This window comes from Limanda limanda, chromosome 1 (assembly GCF_963576545.1).
Source record: "Limanda limanda chromosome 1, fLimLim1.1, whole genome shotgun sequence".
Taxonomy (NCBI): domain Eukaryota; kingdom Metazoa; phylum Chordata; class Actinopteri; order Pleuronectiformes; family Pleuronectidae; genus Limanda; species Limanda limanda.
In genome coordinates this window covers 18,152,155-18,176,598 of record NC_083636.1, presented here as the reverse complement: position 1 = coordinate 18,176,598, position 24,444 = coordinate 18,152,155, and the positions used below count along the sequence as shown (strand labels likewise).

At 43.3% G+C, this 24,444-nt stretch overlaps 1 protein-coding gene across 1 annotated transcript; it reads left to right on the top strand.

Moving 5' to 3' along the window:
* The first annotated feature begins 267 nt into the window (after positions 1–267).
* Positions 268–24,138, top strand: mybpc1 (myosin binding protein C1). Its single transcript, XM_061073896.1, has 34 exons — positions 268–289; positions 3,509–3,535; positions 4,841–4,915; positions 6,072–6,290; positions 7,225–7,272; positions 8,540–8,581; positions 8,973–9,014; positions 9,731–9,841; positions 9,984–10,132; positions 10,221–10,338; positions 10,707–10,758; positions 11,416–11,472; positions 12,451–12,459; positions 13,934–14,097; positions 14,180–14,312; positions 15,563–15,571; positions 15,866–15,990; positions 16,102–16,207; positions 16,359–16,525; positions 16,617–16,782; positions 16,861–16,967; positions 17,060–17,196; positions 17,334–17,493; positions 17,586–17,690; positions 17,773–17,961; positions 18,469–18,603; positions 18,899–19,066; positions 19,175–19,263; positions 19,351–19,546; positions 19,655–19,794; positions 19,896–20,055; positions 20,819–20,955; positions 21,157–21,343; positions 24,041–24,138. The coding sequence occupies exons 1-34, from the start codon at positions 268–270 to the stop codon at positions 24,136–24,138; spliced, it is 3,849 nt and encodes a 1,282-aa protein (XP_060929879.1).
* The last annotated feature ends 306 nt before the right edge of the window (positions 24,139–24,444 follow it).

The following is a 24,444-nucleotide window of genomic DNA, read 5'->3' as shown; positions in this document are numbered from 1 at the left end:
TCTATATAAGGCCTAGGAGCCTGTCCCCCCTGTATGTGTCCCTCGTCCTCTCTCCTCCCACACTGAGACTTCCAAGCCGTATCCCTGTGCCCTTCTCATCTCCCATCACTGTGGTCCGAGGGGTCCCAGAGGTTTTTAGTCTGCCACCATCTCATCATCACCATCATCCTCTTCGTCTCTCCTCCACGGAGACTCACCTCACTGAAGGTTTCTACCCGCCGGCACCTTTTTTGACTCCTCAACGCTTTTCCTGGGACACGGCTCAAGATGCCAGAGCCCACAAAGAAAGGTAGGAGTGTGGAGAGTGAGGATGGAGTTAGCGTGATGCTCTAGCATGTTTTATCTGATTGTACGACTCCTTCAGTGATTTGAAGCGATTCTGTTTCTCATTGTCCTTAATTGAGAGGAGCAGGCAGTTGATGTTTGCGGAAGGGAGCTCCATCACCCGCCGGCTCGTTCATAGGAATCCTCAAAGTGACTTTGACAGGGGTGTAACATTACTGATGCCTGCAGGAGAAGATTTGAGGTTTATGAACAGATTCTATTGTTGCTGGGGGGTCGGGCACGCCGGAGGGTCCTGGCTGATGCTGCTGCAGAAAAGACGCATCTTTGAAGCTCAGCGGGGGAACGTTGTCGAGGGCTGAGCCAGACGCGAACCCATGAAGGATGATGTAATTGTGGTGAACTGAGCGAGGGTTGGGCCTCAGGAGGATAAGTTCTAGCTTGACTGTGTCTCTCTGATGACTGGAGGGAAAGAAGAGTTCAGACCCCTCAGACTTGGTTCAAACTCAGGTCCAAATTTAACCGCACACATCATCTTAACCCGTGTCTGCCTCCACACCATAACGCCATTCATCTGCACCATCGTGTCCATCAACATTCCCCTTTAATCTGCTCTTGTCTGTCATTACGATATGGTGTTACTCGCACCTCCCCCCCTCTTCGCCGCACTCTTTGAGGTGGGGTGGGGGGTCTGCCCGATGAGCGCCAGACATGCCCATGTAGAGGAAACTGAACATTTTGTTTGGGTCTTGGAAGCCTTCCTGATGAGAGATGATACAAGTTTTTAATAAACCTGTCATCCTTACGTGGACCTCTGACCTCCTCACGTCAGGCTGGACTTGTACAAACTGTAGATGCTAACAAGGTCCATCTTAGATTATCCTTCTTTGAAGATTTCTTCCTCTGTACGTCTCAAAATAGCTTTTGTGTTTTTTCTTTCCCTAACAAAAGTTAAAGCTCCACACGCCAGTAGGGAAAATTTGGGATTTGTAATATTGGGTTATTTAAATAAATAAAACCTTGACTGAGTGGACTCGCCTCCCTTTTGAGACGGGGTCTTTCATTGGCCTTGATGCAGACTGGCTAATTGCAGGCTCCCAAAATCCAAATATTAGAGTCAGAAAACCAGTCTATCATCATGCAGCTCTGTGTGGTCGATAGTGTACAGTACAGATGCCCCCCCAGTGATCCCTGATCCCCTCAGAGACAAAGCAGAGGAGAAATAGAGGCAGCAGATTCCTGTCTACTGCAAACACGACCCACAAATAGCCACAGAGCAGCAGATAAATGAGGGTAGAAAAGTATTGTTCTTTAAATGAGTCTGAACAGCTGAGGAGGAGGAAGCCAGCGCTGTTGTTTTAGACGCCCCGCTCTCCAGCCTTTAAAAAGTCCGAACCAGAGATGACGGACTGGCTGAGTCCCCCCCCGTGGATCTCTTGGGACCGGGATTCTTGTCCCTGGAATAGTTCAGAATGAGTGCGCTTTTAATCCCCATCCCTTGTTCCCTGCCATCTCCCTCCGCTGCCACCTAAACCCCCGTCCTCTCCTGTGCCACACGCCAAAACAGACACCTCCCTGCTCCCCTCCGTTAAGGATGGATCACTCAGACGTCGCTCGTCCAACGTCTGTCCCTGTCCCCCGGGGGCCTCCCAGGACTACCCTCGCTGCTGCTCAGTTTTGGGTTTCGGTTGTGGTGAAGCCCGTTGTCTTCACGTCGTGAGATTTACTGTCACTATGGCCCTTCGCTCTCCCCGGGTTTTGTTCTCTGGCATTGTTGCTTTGTGTTACTGAATACCTCCTCATAAATCAGACCTGTGGTAAAACACAAGGGGAAAGGCCTGTCAGCAGCTAATTGCCGCCACAGCGCAGCTCTCATCCTGCAAACAGGGTCATGCAAGTTCCCCCCCGTTGTAAATCCCTTTCAACACAGAATGAAACAAATAAACAAGGAGTGAACAGAATGAGAGCATCCACATCATTCATTCAAGCTCATCATTAATAAAGTAATAACGGTCTATATTAGGAGAAATAAGGCTGCCGGCCGTTTGGCCCTTGCCGGAGCCGGTGTGAGCCCTTCTGTCTGCAAGCCAGCAGCGGCAACAGCTGAAAATACCTGCAGCCCTGTCAGCTGCACTGGGAGTCCTCAGAGGTAAAACAAAACCTTTCTCCACTCTCATTATCTCAGCGGTGTTGAGACAGGGAGCGAGCGGGGCTCATTCCCGGCCGCATGATGTGACCCTCCAGGATTGTGGCCTAGTCGCCAGCGACACATTGTTTGGAAGTGAGGTGGGAGAGCGGCTAATTTTGACAAAGGAATGCTGAGAGGGAATCATCACAAATGGAGGGATATCAGAAGCAACGGAGCGACAGGTGAAAGTGGATGGTAACAATGGTGCATAGTGCATTGACATACAAGGAGTTATCAGTATTCATAGACTGGCCAAGTCTTATCCAAGGGAAGGAAGGAGTTTCCATTTGCAAAGGCGCTAAAAGAAGGGTCTCGGGTCTCCAGTACTGGTTGCATGAAGAGATTAAAAAAATGTTTCATAGTCAGTCATCAAATACATGAAGAGGGAGAACAAATGTGGTGGCGTATTGATTTTATAGACGCTATTAACTCTTCACGGGAACTATTAACTATTTTGAGGAGATCCATGTCAGCTGCAGCTCCTACATGTGCCGGGTCCAAGGATCTGTCCCTCAACTCTTAATCCCCACTACCAGGAATCCAAACTGAGGGAGGACAATAAATGCATCTGCTGCTCCAGATGTTTTATAAGCTGCCTGAATCTCCCATTAGTCCTAGACAACCTCTGGTTGCTCCATGTGTCATTAACCCACTAATAACAAAAGAGGTTAAGGTTTTAACCCACGTCATTGGATGCCAGGGGCTGTGTGGATGCTTTGATCGGCTGAGGCCCCCCATGAGTCCTGTTACACCGTTTTGATCATTACATCTTTACATGTTTCTGTTGTTGCCCTCCCCCCCACCATCATTAGCTTCATAGGTCTAGACGAGGCAGAGGGCCAACTCGTGGTGCGTCATGGGGCCTCCGTCATAATCAGTTCAGACTAGGTGGTGTCTACACTTGAGGAGCCAGTCTAACAAACAAAAGACGATAAGGTTTAATGAATGTTGATTAATAAAGTGAGTCACAAATGGAGGGAGATATTTGAGTATTTGAGTGGATTTCCTGTTTGACACTGGTGTTTTCTCTTTATTTAGATGAGACGCCAAACGGCCAGCCAGAAGGTGAGTGGACGCCCCCCCCCCCCCCCCCCCCCCCCCTGTCACCTCACAGTCAAGCAGATTGTAGCTGTACACTGCTTGCAGTTGAGCTGACATAAGAATCATTTATATTTTTCCTGAAAACACTGGGGGGACAAGTCGAGTCGTGCAGCTTCAGAAGAGAACACCCGACTCTAAGAGCACTCCTCAAGCACCGACCCCTTATTTACACTAAGGTGCTTGAGCACAAAAATAAACTAAACACGTCTTCACTTGCGACACAACAATCACAATTTGGAGTGAATGTGCAAACACAGCCTCACAGGAGTGTAAATTTGGGGCCGACAGTCAGCGATGCGGATGTGCTGCTGCTGAGTGATCTGTGGCGACGGCCGAGCTGTCAGCATCTCTGACATTCCTCTCACCAGCCAGCTGATCCCTCTCTGTTGATTCAGTTGACGCCCCCCCCCCCCCCGCCTTCCTGTGTGAGCAAGGTGCTGGCATGCGACTGGCCTTTTGCCGGCGCTAGACTTTGACCTTGTAGCTGCAGCATCTTGAGGCTCCAACGTGGTCGGGCTGGAGGGGGAGCTCAGCTTTTTAGGGTCCAACTAAAAATGTTTGTATATGTCACATGTAATGGATCACGATGATTGGTTGCCGTTTGCTGCGTAACGTAAATAAAACTTTATTACATTACCTTATCCATGAACAGGATTTGCCTCAGGTGAATTTTTGCAAACAATAGTGTTTTGACTGATTGGCCCCTAGTGGCCATTAAAGTTACATATTGTACATATTCTCGTAGTTTGTATCTGCCCAACACTGCTCATAACACATGAAACTGGATAATTAGGAGTTTTATATGTATATAATATATAGTATGTGTAGTGCAATCAATAAAATAATATATAACACAGAATAAATGCACAATACTACCTGACAAAGCATTAAAAGTCCCAACACCTTGACAGAATGCTGTCGTCCAGCCTTCAGTTTTGATAGAATACGTTTTTTAAGGAGCATATTAACTATAATGATTTTATAACACTCTATTCAAACCTAATATGTATATATATATAGAATATTGTGGATCTATATTTCCTGTGTGGGTCATCTGTACATATCGACTGTGAGGATGGTCCAGAAAAGAAAGTGTGAATGGCGACATGCGGTCAGGTGGGTAAATTAATGTGTTACTCCACGTTTGTGTGTTTCTACGTGTGTGTACGTGTGTGTGTGTGTGTCTGAGACTTGAGAGAAGCAGATGCTGAAGCTTTGTGCTCATTAAAGCAGCTGTTCCATCCACCATTATATTTGTCACACGCTCAGAAAGTGTTGCCCCAGAAAGTAACGGCGCTCCGATGCCGCTACCTGAGATTTCCCTGGAGGTTTCTCCCCCGCCAGGTGGGTAACCCTGATGGACACCACCCCCCCCCCCACATCCACCCCCCTTCACTCTGCACATCTCTCACATCACGTGTTCGTTTGGTGTGTGCCATCACTGTTTTCTGTTGTTACTCAATTCACTCTGAGAGGCCTGACACTGCACTTTTCTTGTGAAGGTATGATTGTTCGATTTGTTCACGCAAAAGGTTACTTAGGTCAGCTGTAAGTGAGCCCCCCCCACACACACACTGACTGTGCACATGTCCACACACCCGCACTGCTCTACATGCACTTTGCCTTGGGTCGTGGTGCTGTCACCAACCGTTGCTGTGGCTGCTGTTGTATTTGCACGACTTTGACAAACTGAGTCATGACACCGGAGGTATGAAGTGAAGGGATAAGAGAAGTTGGGTTTTACTGACTGTGGGCAGAGAAAATTTGAAACTAGTAAAAGATCTCTGGTGAAATAATAGGGTTTTTGAAATTAAAGGAAATTAATTTTAAACTATTTTGATAATAGATCAATAATTTCAGCCTGAAATACAAAAAATTCTCTCATAATTTGAATGTAGGATAAATAATAATTGGTTTTCTTGATAAAACTCAAAACTAAATCTGAATTTGAATCTTAAATATAAGATTTCTTTGTCTTCTATGATAAAAGATTAACTATATTTAAGTTTTGCACAACTGAGTACGTTTAAATAAAAGTATAAAGTATAAAATATTTTTGCTGTTTCAATTTTAACAACTTTATTTTTCTTATTGATATTTTCGCGTAGTGTATCATAGACTTTTTAACAAACTTTTGTCCATTTCAAGCCTCCATATTCTAAACATACGTGGAATAAGGATATTTTATACATTCTGTGAGAGTCAGTGAATCCCTGCTTCTTTGATAACTTTACAGTATAGATATTAAATGACCAGATAAATGTCCAATCACAGCTACAGACACCATGGTATACCTCGATTAAGCTTCAATCATTTCATAACAGTATTTTGGACGTTTAATTCGCTCATTTTGTTCAATTTGATGAAATTACCAGGATTGGATCTGGTCATTAGATATCTATACCATTCAAGCAAGCAATGTCCGGCAAGGCATTGTCTTGCCCGTGCTTGTGCGCGATGCTTGCTGCTGCTCCAGCCCAGCGCTTTGTCTGCTGTACAGAGGCGGTATCAGAGGTGCAAGAGCCAGTAGAGCCTGTTGGGAAGATGCCAGAGCCCCCAGAGCCTGAGCCGTTACAGGCTGTGGAGGCTCAGGAGCAGAGTCCCACTGAGAACGGCTCAAACCAACCGCCGCCTGGTGGAGTTGGGGTTACAGAGCAAGCTGAGGCCGCTAGCCCGGCTGTTAAGGAAGAGCCGGGCCCTTGCTCCCCCCCACAACTTGGTAAGTATTCCTCTTAAATACAAACCAGTCCGACGTCTCTTTCTGTTTAGGTGCATGTTTTTACCCCTCAGACAAATCAATACTGAAAGAAGCCCCGAACGACTCACTAGTTTGTTAACTTGCACAATACATGGCTCAGTAGCTTCTTTTTATCTTGCGTATCTAAAACGTGGCTACAGCTGACTAGATGACCTTTACTTCCCTGCTAAGATGCAATGGACTTCGCTCTCACTGACTGGAGCAATGCATTGAATTATAATATGCTTTTAAAACGATGCTTCCGTCCCAACTTGGTTTTAACAGCATGTAAACTACGAAGAAAGAAAAACAAATCAAATCAGATTAAAGACTAATATAGACGAATAGATAAGGATTTATAGATGTAGTATGGATTAAATCCTGAAAGGGCACAGGATTCTACTTTTGTACAAGGTGAGTAAGTGATCTGAATTCATTACTCTCTAATCCAGAACCATGAATGTAACAACAGCTGCAGAAACATGCTGACACTCTATAGAAAAGACATGTCAGCTGGTATCTACAGATGCTTTTATCTTCATCATGTAGAAGCAGAGAAATACAGCTTCACATTCTTTTAAGTTACAAGTTTATAAGCTTCTCATCTTGGTTGCTTCTTCTTTTCATGATACAAGTTCATTGCGAGTGTGCTTCTGTCTGCAGCTTGAGCACATGAATATTTCCATGCACATTTTTCTCATCCCTCAGTCACAGAGTAGCTATGTCTTCAAGTGACACAAGCCAAATTGTTCAGTTGACATTCTGTCTCCATTCCAACTGTCCAAGAGCTGCATGTCACAACGATCCATTCATAGTCTTGTCTCGCATGTGAGTCTTGTGTCTTGTTGGCCTGCCAGTGATGGACTTGGAGCTTTTTGATAGGTGGGTCTATTTGTCTATGACGCCTCTATTGCAGATGACGATCATGAAGCCGCCACTACCCCATCCCCGACACCCCACGCAGGTTGGTAACCATAACAACCCTCAGTACGTTCCCCATTTGTTCCTCGTTACCTCACTCCTTGAGGACGGTTACGATGGCGCACTCGTCATAAGTTAAGGCCGACAACATCTATCCACCTAGACGTGGTTCCCAGGAATAGGGTGGGGGGTATTACGTAATTTTACTACATATGTTCGTGTCAAACCTGTAAATATTCCGATGTATGTCGCCGTAAACATACATGTTGAAAACGTGTGATTTCTACGTGCACAGTCCCACAGAAAAACTCATACAAGCACATCAACCTTTATTTATTGATCTTAAGTGAAGGTATAGATGTGACAATAATTATTTCACATGTATGTATTATAAATAAATACATGGACGTTTGTGTTTATGTTTGTTAATATAAGAGCACTTTACTGGTTCTTATTTTATGTTGAATCTTGTGTATTTGTTTATTGATGTTTCTTTGTCCAAGAACACTTTGTTAGCAGTGAAATTTAAAACAGCACGAATCACCTCGGTTATTAAAAATGGACAAACTCCGGCCGTCAGAATTATAATTTAATTACTTTGTTTGGATTTGATAGAAAGGATCATCCAAACGAAATGTCTTCAGTTGTTCGGGGGCCATATTCCTTTTTATGGTGATACCCTTGCTTTTGTCATTTGCCTTTGTAAAATACTCAGACATTTGGGATATTTGCTTGAAATCAATTTCGTTTTCGAGTCTAGCTAGTGCCGTAAACTAGGTAGGTGACGTACACAGTATTGACCCAGCTTTAAAACTGAAGCTGGGAAAATAACTGGCCTTTGTCAGTGAAAATATGATAGTACAATATTTACTTACTTACATATTATAATAACAGATAATTTGTACGTGAGACAAAGCTTTTGAGAAGGAGTTTTTCGATGGAGCTCCTTCTGCATTTAGCCTTTATGCTTTAACAGAATGTTCCATGTTCCCATGTAAATCGTGTTAAATCAGCAAGTAGAAAGTAAATCCACCAAAATGTCTGAGTATTCCAAATTGTATTGGTTATATTTTAAGTATTATATGGCGATGTCAGTATTTGGAACTGCCTCAAAGACCATCCTTGATGAGTCCCATTAAAAAGCAGAATAAAGCAGCTGTATGTGGAGCCTTTTGTCCCGTAAAACCAAAATATAAAATACAATTTATAAGAAGGATAAGATATATATTTTTAATGCGCGGATTATCCAAATAAAGGGCCTAAGTATTGTCACCTGATTAATTTCAATGATGACTCTGCTTTCTTCACAGAGGATGCCAATTCAGTCAAGAAACTCTCAGTTGATCTGCCTAGTAAGATCCCTCTATTAAAACCTTCCACTACTGTAGTAGCAACCAAACCAGTAGTTTATTTTTATTTAGACTCTGAAGCCTGTCTGAACATAGGAAACATGTTGGACACATGTTTATTTCTAGATGTTTTGGTGTGTCTAGAATTTAGATTTTCAATAGATGGAAGATGTTCCAATTTTTCCCTTTTAACATATTAATATATACCCATTAATGGTCTGATGCAGTTTTTCTACCTTTAATTTTAAATATTAGGGAGTTAAATCCCTCAGGTTAGTGTGTTGAAGTCTTTAATTGCTTGTTGGTTACTTCTCATCAGTGTGTGCTTGCTTCAGTGGACTTTACAGTACTATTCTTCACAATATGCTGTAAACTTCTCTCTGTCTTTGTTCAGATGATAGCGTCCATGTGTCAGCCATGGGGAGAAAAGACTCAGGTAATAAAGTGGAAGACTAATACGAGACTATTAGAGTAAATATGTTTATTTTTAAAACACCCCGAGAAGAATCTCAACTGATCTAAACATTTGGTCAAATCAAACCTTGCTCAGCAGCTTTTCGGGTTAATTGGTCGAAAGGTTGTAAAATATGAAAAGGTCTGTTTTCCTGGAGTGTTATCTGTCCTCCTGGCCACATAAAGGGTATGATGGGGCTCTGGGGGAATTAAATGTCTTGGAGCATTTCATACACTTGCATCACAAGTGAAGACCGCCCAAGACAACAGTGTGGGGATCTGGAAACAACCAAATTAGTGTGATTCATTCGCAGTCAGACATCCAGGACCACACAGAAGAGTGGAGCATCAGGAAAAGGAGGAATTTACAATCGGGAGTTTTCCTAATTAATACACTTGCTGAAAATGTCCCTAAATCCTGTTCTGCGTCGGAAGCGTTCCACCCTATCTGTGCTTCATATTGTCCGTGCCATGCTTTCCATGCTGCAATGAGCTTAAACTCCTGCTGTACGTGGTGTGTGTGTTGGAAGTGAGAAAATGTGCGTCTGTTTAGTCTCTTTCGGTTTCTCTCTGTAACTCGACTCTGGTAAGATTAAAACTTTCAGGTGATAGAAGGTGGCTGTGGGGAATACTCACTGTAAAACTCTTAGACAATGGCAATGGAGATCTGTGTGTCGTTTGTCTCTCCTGACGGAGCAGTGTGGTCTCTGGGAGAAGGCTTGAACCCGGATGAACTGGATAAGCCCATTGACACCCCGCCGCTGTCCATCCTGCTGATAGAGAAACCTCAAGGTGGCACCATCCCAGTGGGTGAGTGACAACACAGGGGAATATGTGTTAAAGAGAAGAATACAGCGGGAATTCCTCACACTGGTTCCATGGCCTTCAGGTGGTGAACAGCCCAGTTATTACTTAAACGACTGATTGGTTATTTTGTGCCTTGTGACCAAAGGGGCCGACATCAGCTTCGTGGCCAAGGTGGAGTGCAAAGATCTTCTCCGCAAACCCACCATCAAGTGGTTCAAAGGGAAGTGGATGGATCTGGCCAGCAAAACAGGGAAGCACTTGCAGCTGAAAGAGACCTTCGACCGACTCACCAAGGTACCCTACAGCAAGGCAGCGACACACACACAACCTGTCAGCGACACACTACATGCAAATGATTCCTACCGATTTCCCTCCCTGACAGATCCACACATTTGAGATGCACATCATCAAGGCCAAAGAGAACTATTCCGGGAATTACAGGTGTGAGGTCACCTACAAGGACAAGTTTGACAGCTGTTCCTTTGACCTGGAAATACAAGGTTTGTCCGAGCGATTATGTTCATTATATTTATATTTATAAACATTTGGAGAAACAGACTACAAATAAAGATAGACAACGCTTCTCCAGTTCCTCCCACGATACAAAAATGTAGCCAAAATATCTTAGGATGCGGGCGCTGCCAAAAACAAGAAATTATTTGATGCATAGGCTAGTTTGCTTTTTTATTTTGGTCCCATCGTCTAACATAAAGGGAGCATTGTTTTTTGACCTATACTGCAGCCAGCCACCAGGGGGCGATCAATATGTTTTGGCTTCACTTTTTGGAGCTGCCTATCTTTATATACAGTCTACAGAGGAAAAATAGCACAAACGCTGACTAGCATGTGTGTTGTTACTGTCTTCCAGAAGCTGAGCAGGGCTCACAGAATATTGATATCCGATCAGCTTTCAAAAGAAGGTAACAAAAAGAATGTGATAAGACGTATTGATAATCAGAAGAGGTCGACAGCAGCCATTTTTTGAATTCAGTATTCAAAAGTATTCTTAACTGTTTCGGAGGATCTGGTCTCTAACAAATGTTCTGTACTCATAATTACTCCTGAAACACCAAAGAAAAGAGAAACTATGAACATTTCACCTTCAAGTAATATATTCGATATTACATGTAAGTGTGACAAGATGGTTGTAATCATGTCATTAACATTTTGTCCCGGTAAGTAAACTCCACGTGGTATTAATGGCCAACACTTGGATTTGAAATCTCCTTTACAAAACAATGAAAGCAAACGCAAAGCATCCCAGCGTCATTGCATCTCCACAATGTTGCTGCTCGGTAATGTTGTCTCAACATTGACTCAACATCGTGGGGATGAAACCTGGGACGACTCTCGACTTGTCTCACACAAACCCCCTTATTTCAAGCTTTTACTCCGAAAAAGGCTAAAAAAGTTAAAAAGGGCGGGTTTTGTGTGCGGACCAATCGAGTTAGCTCGTAGTTAACACGTTGACGTCAAGAGTCTTCTGCTTTGGGTTGCTCTTTTAGCATTGTTATCTAGTGCCTGTAGCTGTTCCATCACTGATTAAGTCTTCATTAATCTCTCCTTGTTAACAACAGCAGTGAAGGACAAGAGGATGCAGGCGAGCTTGACTTTAGTGGTCTCCTTAAACATAGGTGAGAATCACATCCCAACCCAGTGTTTTTTTTTTTACACCATTTTAAGCACCTTTTTTCCTGGATGTGCTTCTTCTCTGTTTCTACAAGATGATGTTTCTGTAATTTGGTTTGTATGTGGCTTCTGTTTGAGAGGCGAGTTCAAGTCGACATACGACTCAAGAGGCTATAGCCGGGGTTTTCAAATTCTAACACTGTGAGCGCTCACTTGATTAACATTGAGAAAACTGAAACCCCGCCCCTTTACCTCCACCATGAACACCACAGTTTTGATTGATTCAACGCTGGCAAATTCACTTGTTAAACCAGCAGATAGTCAAAAAGAGGTTAAAAAAATATATGTTTAAATAACATAAAGATATGTAAATAAACCTTGGCCAAAAGACTATTTTGGGTAGAGGCAGGAAAACAATGAATATCTAAGAATATACTATGCAACATGAAAGAAGTTAATATAAATTGATTTTGTCAACCATATTATTAATCTTTGACCTTGACTAAAGACACATTTGTTGGCCCATGTATATCGAATTCAATTACATTTGTACTTGTATTAACTTGAATTTTTCATTCATTGGAAAGTCTGTTTTAAGATTGTTTGTTTTTCATAATTTTCCATTTATTAGATTAAATTACATAATTTTGACATTATCATTTAAATTGGTGTCTTGAGTTTTCAACACAACTTACTTGTGATTGGCTGGGGGGATGCTGCTGGTACCACCCACCAAGCTTTTTCTACCTCCCCCCATCCCTCCGATGCATCTGTGGGTGACTTGGCTCACAGTTTGAAAACCTCTGTGCTATACCAGAATCACTGTGGTGCCTCCAAACACCATCATGCATATTTGCATATTTGAGCTGACACCCTGCGTTTAAAGTGTGAGCTCAAATCGACCTATAGGCAGTGACACTGTTCACCGGCGACATTCCACATTTATTTTGGGCTTGTCTCTTCTTCTTCCCCTACATATTCAGAAATCAAAGGTTAGTACAGAGAAAACCATAGGTATTAAAACGATTAGACCTTACTGCGGGTGAGTACTGTAATCCTTTAGAGTCCCAAGCATGACATGTAGCTGTAGGAATTGGACGAGCGAGAGTGTTGGCCTACTGTAGAACGGTAACACTTCATTTGAACGCAGCATTCCTAACGGCTCCGACGGCAATCAGCGATGATGGAAATGGGCCTCGCAACCGCAAACACTCTGAAGTGACCGCTTCACGTCGAACGTCACCTTCACGAGGCAGAGAGCGCCATTTTGGATCATTCGCGATGTGCTCGTTGGCCACTGAGAAATGAGGCTGGAAAATAGTGTTACCGCTACATTGTCATTTTATTTCAATTTAGAAATATAAGACAAAACCCCACCATGTTTATTTTGGCCTCCTTCATAGTTGCCTGAAAATAAACGGATGAGAAAACACACGCAAAGCAAAAATGGAATAATCCTTGATGCTATTCACTTCCAATCTTTCAGACATTTGGGTAAATGTCTGTGAAAGAGCGGACTGACTGAATGTTCTTTATATACTGTAGACTAATGTACCGTATGCACTCATGTGCAGGACAATATCTCCTCTAACCTCTCTGCTAACAGCTCCTATGGACACACACGTCATCTAACAGTGTCGGAGCCGCTCTGAAGTGATCAACCAAACCAACATTAAACAAAGGGATGGGCCAGTTCATAGGAGCAACAGGAAAAACATCACAGTCCTCGTTAAAGATCTATGTGGCAGGTTTCCCCCTGAATCCCTGCATGCTGCAAATCAACTTCTTATTACACAATGATCGACACTATTACAAGAACAAAATCATCCATTTTACATTCTTCCACCACGTTTTGTGGTAATCTTTCTCACGTACAAATAAGTTAACATAGAAAGCCGACAAAAACAAACAGACAGGGTGGGAAACAAGGGCTCCTTGGTGAATATAATTTAATTTTGGGTATTTATTTTAGATTTTGATGCTATTCAGGGGAACAAAAAGGAGTTAATGAAGCATTTCTAAACCAGAGTCATGTCCTTATCAGTGTAGAAAGATATTTTATACAGCAAATCAAAGCAAAGAGGAAACTAAATCCACGGAACGTATATGTGCTTTAAAAAAAACATGCAGACACAATTAAACCACAACAACTTCCAGCTAGAGTAGGGAACAGCTCTATGTTTTGTATTCATAGCGCTGCCTCCCTGTCCCTGTTAACATATGACTACAGAGCCAATGTTAACACACAGGTGGACAGCTCACCATGCCCATCCCTTTGTGTGACATGTCCTGAGGAACGCTCTAGAAGAATAACAGTTTTAGTAAAGCTTAGTGTCTTAGATAAGGAATCTCCTACCTTTACCAGACTCTTCTTGTATAGAAACCACTGAGTAGCTCCTCAGGACACGTTGCAAACTCCAGCCGATGACTCCTTCCCTCACGCTGTTCCTTCCTCGGCACCACTAGGGAGCCGAGACAGGACGACACCCCAGAGGTGGACGTGTGGGAGATCCTGAAGAACTCCCGGCCTGACGAGTACGAGAAGATCGCCTTCATGTACGGCATCACAGATCTGAGGGGTCTGCTGCGGAGGATGAAGAAGATCCCGAGAGAGGAGAAGAAGAGCGAAGGTGATGCAGAGTGTAAAGGACTTCAAATGAAGGGGGTTTGAATGTGCCCTATTTGGTTAACTTAATTTTTGTCTTTTCAAAGCTTTTGCAAAGAAGCTGGAGTCAGCATACCAGGCGGATAAAGGTGGGAAGATCCGCCTGGTTGTCGACCTCGCTGACCCCACAGTCGATCTGAAGTGGTACAAGAACGGACAGGAAATCAGGCCCACTCCCAAGTACGACCCCCCCGCCTCTCTGTCTCCTCTCTGTCTTCTCCCTGTCAATACTGCACAAACTAAGTGCATTTTTCCTCCAGTAAAAATGCACTTTGTTTGTATTCGCCTACTTCTTCTCTGATATTCTGTGTTTACATGTTGTGACAACTCATATGCACAATGGTTCACATGTTTGATTCCACACGCTACAAACATCCCAGCAGAAATACAACAGAAAGGATTTAACCTCAGTTCAGTCACACATTTAAATACCTCTCACTGCACTGTGAACCATTGCCCGGTGAACAAATAACATTACCTCGACTCTAATGTGGCTCTAATTAGCTTCCATGCAATTTCATACACATAGGCAGTATAAAATAAGCGAGTGCAGAGCTGCATTTGGGTGTGATGCAGTGTATGATGTCAACTTTTCACATTTACTGTTGTATATGTGATACTTTGTGCAGGAAAAAGGCGGTACCTCCTTCACAGGTCTTTAACCAAGTCTGGCTTTGGAACAGATTTAATACTGTAGAAGCTAAATCACACAAATATTGATCATGTATTCAACAATAGATACAAAATCCTTAAAATCAACCAAGGATGAAGGAATGAGGATTCTGGGAACTAGAGTCCAAGATTTAGGGCTCATCATAGTGAGTGGCAACAAAAAAATGTAAACGTTTGAGTAGCATTGTGACAAATCTTCAAGTTAAGATTGTCTTGTCAGAGAAAAACACTATTATATGAGATTTATTTAAAAATTGCTCAAGGTTTAAGCTGCTATAGCGAAACTTATCATAAAACCATTGGATCAAATTGAAATTTGTAATGTGAAAGGGGTTGTTTGTACTGACACTCTTTCCTCATGAGGCTAATACCAGTTCCAGTAATAACCTAGGAGTCATTCTAAAGTGTTAAATAGATTAGGTTTCGTTGTAAACTACATATAGATTACAACTAACCAGGCGCACAGTGACTCAGAGTTCTGTCCAAAGCCACTCGAGGTTAAAGCCATCTGGGAGGTTATTGCTGTTTTCTGCTTTTGGTCTCCTGGGCCTTCTCTCCTCAAGGCCTCACTGTCAATCACGGTCTCTCTTCTGATCCTTATATCTGTTGTAACACTATTGCTGACAACATTCTGTACGCATCCAGGCATGATGTCTCTCTGTCCTTTGTCTATGTATCTGTGTGTGTCCGTCTGTCTGTAACATTATGGTGGTCCTTCCTGTCTGTGGCATCATTCTGGCTCCTCTGCCGACCTTTAGTCAAAGGAAGTAAGTCTATCAGTCCATCAGTCAGTTTTGGTACAAACCTGCTTTCACTGTCTAGTCAAATTTCTGGGTTTGCACCAAGTTTTAGATGCATGTTGACTGAATGATCACATATTATTGTAATGTGGTTTTAGGAATGTTTTTGTTTCCTGTAGTTCACAAGTTTAGTCTTTTTCTTGTCTTGAGTATTTTCTATATCTATTGAAACTGCTTTTAATTGACTAATATATTCTTGAATTCCCATAGCAGCAGCTTCTTCATCTGACCACTGTTGTAACTAATGGACTTACTGTTTAGGTATATTTTTGAGCAGAAGGGAACACAGAGGATTATGGTCATCAACAACTGCAGCATGAACGACGACGCAGCCTATTCTGTGGCTGCAGGAGACGAGAAGTGCTCCACCGAGCTGTTTGTCAAAGGTATCTCCATAAAATGTTCATGTCTTCCTGCACTTATGAAAGATTCTTCAATCATTTTAATAACTGTCCATCCCTCTGACTTCAGTCTCTTCTTCTGCCCTCGTCTTACAGAGTTGCCAGTTAAGATCGTTAGAGGTATTGAGATGGTGAAGACGACAGTGAATGAGAGGATCGAGCTGGAGTGTGAGGTGTCAGAGGAAGGTGCTCAGGTCAAATGGTAAGATTTAAAATGAATAAAAAAAGTTTAAGGTGCAAAATTACTTAAAATAAATGCTAGATACAGGTTCAGGAATTTGTATTTTCTCAAATTACATTGTTCTTTTCTTTTGAATAACATAAAAATAAAATAAAGCTTCTTCCTCCTCCAGGATGAAGAACGGTGTTGAGGTTCCCACAGGAGTGCGTTCCAGATACCGAGTCAAGTGTGAGGGAACCAAACACTTCTTGGTGATCGACGACTCCTCCAGAGAGGACACTGGGACATACTCCATCATGGCCACCGGGGGCACATCTGAGGCTCGAGTACAAGTCGACTGTATGTAACGTCTTTTCTTTTTTGTTAAACGTTCTGAATTGCCTGAATGCTTTTCAGAGAATTCAACGTTAGTTGTGTTGCTGTTCTTTAGTGAAACCACTGAAGATCTTCCAGGACCTGCAGGATATCACAGTGAAGCTGGGTCAACCATTGAACATGCACTGCGAGATCTACCCCGGCAACGTCCCAGGCCGCTGGTACAGGAATGGACAGCTGATCCAGCCTAATGACCGCATCAACATCATCCACAAACATAAGTATGTCCTCTCTGTTGAACTAACTCAATCACAAGCAGCTTCAAATGGCTGATAAGTGACATTATTTTGTTTTTTCAGGAACCACCGACTTGAAATTGCGACTTGCTCTCTCCACGATGCAGGAGATTACACTTTTGTACCTGAGGGATATTCACAAAGCCTCTCTGCCAAAATTCACATCATTGGTACAAACATAATTCTTTCCTGAAATGGAGCTTTGAAAATCTTTCTATATATTTTTTTTAATCTCTTAACGATCTGATTTTATGATGTGCAGACCCTCCCAGAGTGCACTTGGACAGCTTGAACTTACCGGAGCAGACAATGACGATTGTGGCAGGGAACAAACTTCGCTTGGAGATCCCCATCACTGGAGAACCAGCGCCCAGAGTGGTGTGGATGAAGGGAGAGCGGGTGAGCTTCAGTCTTCAACTCTTCTCCAAGACGAGACTGCTTTAAGATGGCATCTGTTGATCACCACGGCTTCTATTCTACTCATTCTACTACTTCATCAAAGCGATAGCATTTCGTTTCCGTCTCTTCCGTCTCAGGTCATTCTGGAGTCAGGCAACCGTGTCCGAGCTGAAACGTACGGCGATCAGACCAGCCTCACAATTGACGTCACAGAGAGGGAAGACACAGGGAACTACAAGATCGTCCTGCAGAATGAGGCCGGTGAGGCCACGGCCAGCATCAAGATCAAGGTTGTAGGTAAGATATCACAAGAGGTTTGAATCTAAAGAACACAGAGAGGGTTGTAAATGTCTCTCTTGAACCCTGCATAATCGTTGTGTTGTCTACAGACATTCCTGACCCTCCGGAGGCTCCCTTGGTTCCACTGGTTGGGGGGGATTGGTGCTCTATGACATGGGAACCACCCAAATATGACGGGGGTTCGCCAATATTAGGTAAACGTCACATGCCTCCTTTTTATTACCTCAGTTTTAAATGCATGTGTTGGTTTTAAATGCCTCTGATGGTCCTGTGAAGGCTACTTCATTGAGAGGAAGAAGAAACAGAGCTCCAGATGGATGAGACTGAACTTCGACCTGATCAAAGAACTATTATTCGAACCCAAGAAGATGATTGAAGGCGTGCCGTATGAAGTGCGGATCTTTGCGGTCAATGCCATCGGCGTGTCCAAGCCCAGTGAACCTTCCAAAGCCTTCACTCCCCTGGGTGAGTAGCCCAATGTCTCCACTTAGCAGTCCTTTGAGCTGTTCGGCTTCACTTTATCTATCAACCTTCCCCTAATAGTGGACACAATTTCAAACAGTGAGCCTTTGGTGGTGCATGAGCAATCTGCCCTTGGTACCCCGGCAACGCAGCTGTTCCTCCCCATACTCCACCATCCCAAGCATTCTGACTGTGACCTCCACGAGACACGCAGGAGCTTTAGAGGATATTAAATATGTCTTTATAATGGCTGCCAAATCATCTGTGGATTAGAGGTTTAGGAGATCGGGTCTGTCATGGGGTTCAATAGGAGTTAAGTATGATTCAGAATACAAGAATAGACGGCAGGAGCAGGGACTAATGAGATCTGCCAGGGAGATTGATACCACACCAGTCGCAGAGAGAGGCGCCTCGCTCATGTGACTCGTGACTCACCGGAATGGGTGTTTTCCGATCTTCTTCGGGTCCAGCGTTGGGAATCAAACTGTGACTCCTCTGATCTCCCCTCAGCTGTGACCAGTGAGCCCACCATGCTGGTTGTGGACGATGTCACGGACACCTCAGTAACTGTAAAGTGGCGTCCTCCTGAGACTATCGGAGCTGCCGGTCTGGATGGATACTTGGTGGAGTACTGCATAGAAGGAAGTGAGTCAAGTACAGAGATACTTAAAGGGACAACACACAGAGACAAACAATCATCTACACTCACATTCAAACCCACACTCAATTCTCCTATGACTTTGGACTGTGGGAAGAACCTTGAGTAAACTGAAGTAAACCAACGTAGACACAAGGAGAACATGCAAACTCTGCACCTTAAGGTCGTCAGGTTCAATCCCTGCACCTTCAAGTTTTGACATTTATATTGTAGCCCTACACACGAGATTATGTCATCAGCGTGTGAAGCAGAAACTGAAATTAGTTACTGTTTTCCCTACAGCTGATGATTGGGTGACATCCAACACTGATCTGACAGAGAAAACGAAGCACACCATCACTGGACTCCCTCCAGGCGCCAAAATCTTAGTTCGAGTCAAGGCCATCAATGCTGCAGGTGCGAGCAACCCCCGGACCCTTCAGCACTCTGTCATGGTCAAAGAGGTTATTGGTGAGTTTACAATTTGGGGTGAAAGTCTGACATTTTGGATGAAAAGGTGAAAAAGGAAATCTAACATTGTTTCACAGGAACTAACCTTTCAGTCTGTCTCCTCCTCAGAACCCCCCAAGATCCGGGTCCCCCGCCACTTGAAGCAGACGTACACTCGTAGAGTCGGAGAAGCGGTCAACCTCGTGGTGCCATTTATGGTAAATGTCTTCCCGCTCCAGAAATCTTCTCTCTTCATCTCTGGAGGAGAAAAACTGAACTCATGCTGTTGTGTGTGATGTCTGCAGGGCAAACCCAGGCCAAAGGTCTCGTGGTTGAAGGACGGGAAGCCCATAGAGCCGTCACACGTCAACATCCGCAACACAGAGTGCGACAGCATCATCTTCATCCGTAAGGCTGAACGCAGCCACTCTGGGAAGTACGAGATGGCAGTGCAGGTTGAAAACCACGTGGACACAGCCATTATTGACATTCAAATCGTAGGTGAGCAAATGTATCAGGCTCGTAAAAAACATAATTTAGATCATAATATAATTCTGATATTTTTAAAGAAACAAACCATGAACTAATTATCTTTTCTGTGACTTTTAGACCTTCCTGGACCTCCCCAGTCCATCACAATTGAAGATGTATGGGGAGGAAATGTGGCTTTGGTGTGGACTCCACCAAAAGACAATGGCAACGCCCCAATCATAGGCTACACAATTCAAAAAGCAGACAAGAAGACAATGGTAAGAGATTGATTCATACGATGATAAAGATGCATGAGAAACATCCCACATATTCAGCACTTCTGCAGAGTTTACCCCTGCTTCTCCTCTCTGCTTTTCAGGAGTGGTTCACGTGCATCGAGCACTACCATCGCACCTGCATCACCATCACAGAGCTGGTGGTCGGTAATGAGTACTTCTTCAGGATCTACTCAGAGAATATGTGTGGCCTGAGCGAGACCGCCACCCAAACCAAAAAGAGCGCCCTCATCATGAAAGAAGGTACAATTGACTGGGAAATTGTGCGGGTTTGTGTGTATGAAGAAAAGATTTTAATTGGTTTGAATGTCTCCGGGGTTTGACATTAATATGTGAGGAAATTGTTGTGATCAAATGCGATAAGGAAAACGTCCGGAACATTCAGGAGGTGGCGTATGGATTGAGCAGGAAGGAGGCTGCACATGACATAGAACATTTGCGATACGTAGCTTTGCGTCTATCACGTATTTAATAAATCAAGACGCCCAATTTCTCACTGAATGTTCCAAAAGTTTCCTGTTGTATGCTGTGTTCACTCAGACATTTTCTGGATATGCAGGAAACTGGTAAGAAAGGTTTCCAAAAATGTCTGGAGTATCAGACATTTGTGTTCTCACATCCAGCCCCTATGGAAAAATGTCTGGAGTCTAGTGCATGTTTGAAAGTAGCTTTAGATTAAATTTTAAGTTTGTATTTCTGACTTTAAAAACTACTAATTTTCAATGAGGGAAAATGCTTCCAAAGTGAAAACTCTTGGAACAAACCACACTGGTATTGTATATTGAAAATATTACTCAAGCAATTTCTGTTATCTGAAAGGTACTGTCAGTGATCCACCCTCAAATACAACCGGGGGTGGGGCTGTGACTGACAGGCCCTTAAACGTTGGTGTCTGAGTCGCTGATAAATAAAGAAATATTGTCTTTCCCTCATTACATAGGGATTTCCCCACATGATACCACTCAGTATCATGCACAACCCCATTCCTTTACCCTTACCCCCACAGGCTTGCAGGTGAAGACACCCGAGTACAACGACCACGACTTCAAGGAAGCGCCAAAGTTCACGCAGCCGCTGATCCACACTTCTGCCGTCGCAGGCTATAATGCTACTCTGAACTGTAGTGTCCGTGCCAACCCAAGGGTAGGTGGGAGAACTGCAGGTAGATATGGTGCATGTGTAGAACACACTCAGGTAAGTGTATGTTGCAGTAGAACAGCTTTTCTACATAAAGACTACACAAAATGTAATTTAAGAGCAATATATTATACCAATAAAACCACAGTGTTAATATTCCTTTTCCAATCTGTCTGCTGGAATAACATCCTCCGTTTCCGCCTGCAGCCCAAAGTCATCTGGATGAAGAATAAGATCATGATTGTCGACGACCCGCGCTACCGCATGTTTAGCAACCAGGGAGTATGTACCCTGGAGATCAGAAAGCCCAGCCCCTATGACGGTGGCCTGTACACCTGCAAGGCCATCAACGACCTGGGAGAGGCCCAAGTGGAGTGCAAGCTGGAGGTCAAAGGTCAGTGTGGAGCGCTGTGTGCCTCACTGGGACCCAGTCTGTATCAGAGTCTGGATTCTCAATGTTTCATTTAATTTCTGCTGTTTATTAGTCATGTCTTTGCATGACTATTTACTGTCATGAGTCTGTAAAGAATGTAAAATAGCAAAGACAACTTTGGGAAACCACCTCCATCGGGGTCCCCTGGTGTTTGAGCTGTGTGTTACAGTCTACCAAGCGATGGACGTGTAAGTATCTGGATCGGGTTGCACCAGTTATTCGTAAATTCAATGAGTTCTTAGAGACAAACAGCTAGTTTCAAACTGGTGCTTTGCGAAATTGGTTTGCACCATTAAAACTTAACTATTGAAGACATTTCTTACATAATAGATTTAAGTAATGTGTAAATCTGTTGCAATGACCTAACAAGACATTAAATTTAGGTGCCAATCATGAATAAATAAGACATGTGACAGTGAGAAGCTCTCATACGGTTTAAAATGAAAAGATAATATCCGATGATACAAACCTAGCTTGCTCACATCATTTGCTGTTTCTATTTAAGGTATATTGTAGTTTTTTTGTGCGTGATAAACAGCATTTTATCATGTGGGTCAGATTTATGTACTCAATATTTCTTTACCCTAAATAGTTCATTTTAAATATTAAGTTAAAATTCATTTTGTGGTGCAAATTGTTTTAAATGTAACGATATGTAAATCTCTACCCAGTAAACACCTATATTCAAACTTGGTAAGGTCTGAGCTTATGAATATCTGGTGCAATGGGCCACTGGACACCATAAATTAAAATAGATGTAATAATAATCTGTTCCACTTCTCCATCACCACGACATGCAGAGGTTTATCCCCCTTGTGTTGTCACACACCTCTTTCCAGCCCAGTTCATCCAGCCATCTCATCCCCACACACCACATGAACACACAGGCCTTGTCTACGCTGCTGCAGATATTTCTCTGAACGGATATTTTCCCCTCAGTTCCGTCTCTGTCCACACGAACTTTGTTTTACAAAATATCTCTGTCCAGAACGAGAACGCAAAAACAACTACAAACGCTCAAACAAGCATGTCTGTCCAGTAGGTGGCGATAAGATCAATGACCCATCAAACACCAAGTCATATTTGGCTGAGGCAGACGCCTGTGACTCCTGATAATGTGGTGCAGTGATTTTAAATTGAGCTGCAAATTTGTAATTACACCTTGCCTTCCTAACCAAACTAACAAAAACTAACCAAGGCAGGCACTAAGCTGTGACATCATCAATTCCCAAACGGAGTTCTTGAAAATCTGTACTTTTGGAGGGCGTGTAAAAATCGCTTGCTTTTAGTGACCTTAGTGTGGATGAGAGAATCAAAAGCAAAGGAAAGCTCGTTTTGCAAAACTATCTGCATTAGCGTGGCCATGACGAGAGCCTGTCACCAGTCACTCCTCAGTGGGCATAACATACGGAGCTGTTTTTTATTATTTAACTGTTCTCCACAGATTCCACACAGTTAACTCCTCATATAAAAGAGTTCAGTAATAACTCAACAGTATTCCCTGGTGCACACATATAACTCCATGTAAACATTGTGTTAACCCCTCTTCTCTTCTCTCTCCCCCAGTCCAAACTCAAGAATTGTGAATGTATGTTCACATAAGGTAAGCTTTCATATGGTTTTGGCATATGAAGCTTATGTTACTCATCATGCATCTTCTCAGCCAGCCCTTGTAACCTCGCTCGTCACAGTCACTGCGACTGCAGCTTCTCTTCCCCAATAAACAGGAATCAGAGAAATAAAACTGGATCTGCATGACGGCTTTTGCTAAACGATGAGTATTAGCTGGCTGATTTTAACCGACTGTTTTGATTATGTTCATTGAAATTATGTGGATTTAAAGACAACCTCTCATTTAACTTGAGCCGCAGAAAAGGTAAGTAAAAAAAAGTTTTGCCAACTTCCTAACTACCGAGGGCAGCATCTGTTAAAGCTGGGACTGACTTTAATGCTATGTTAATGTCTTTATACATGTTTATAGACACAGGTTCATACTAACAGCGGGTATTTGTTGTATGTAACTGCCGGACTACTGAAGACAGCATTTTATCTGTTGCAGGCTTTAGCTTGTTGTTGATGACGAAAGACATTATTTAGCAATGCAACAATATTCACATGCATTAATTTGCAATGATATGTGTCTTTTCTTCTAGTTCTGTGAACCTGAGCAGATAAAGCTCTCTCCCAATTCCTAGTGGGGAATTGGGACAGAATAATCACTTTAATATACCATAACGTCAATTGCTGCAGCTCCTCTTTTCAGCCTCTGCCTGAAACACTTGGTTTTAGCTCCTGTCTCTTTAAGTCCCCCCTCTCGATAAAGCCCAGTCTGCACTGATTGGCCAGTGGGCCACACTCTTTTGTGATTGGTCAACTGAAAAACCCGAAAAAGCATCACATGTCTCCTTTAAGACATTTAGTGTATAGTGAGGACTTGGGACGATTAAGAACTGTGGAACTACATCCATGAACTTTTCTGACCACCTGTCTTCTCTCTTTTCACTCCAACGTCTGGCCTGATCTCTTTGCTTTGTTTGCTTTGCTTGGTTCGGCCTGTTGCTCCTCAGCTTTCTTCTTCTCTCTCTGTTCTTCCTTCTTCACCTCCGCCTTCTCTCCCTCCCGCCAATATTACAAGAGTTTTTTCCTGTCGTCCACCAGGGGGCTTCACCTTCTACGAACTCATGCAACGCGGCGTGCCCCTCAACCTGATTGACAAGTACCTGAGCGAGGTGAAGGTTGTCGAGCAGGAGAAGTAAAAAAACAGAAACCCCAAAAATGGACAGAATGCAATGAGACACTTTAGCTTTGCAGACATTTGTCGCCTTTGAGTGATCCTCTTCTCTCACCTACGGAGGCTGGTGGCCCGAAAGCGGATGGAGGGACGGCAAGACGGATAAATGGGTGTGGGAGAGGGCGTGCTGGTGGTGTGGCATGCTTTTCACTACAGGGGGGGGAGGCAGTTCACTTCTTTGTGCCCCTCTTGTGTTTGTAAGACTGTGTCGGCTCAGATGCATGTCAGCAGTGTTTTGGTTCTAGCTTCATGTCGAGTGTAAAAAACATAT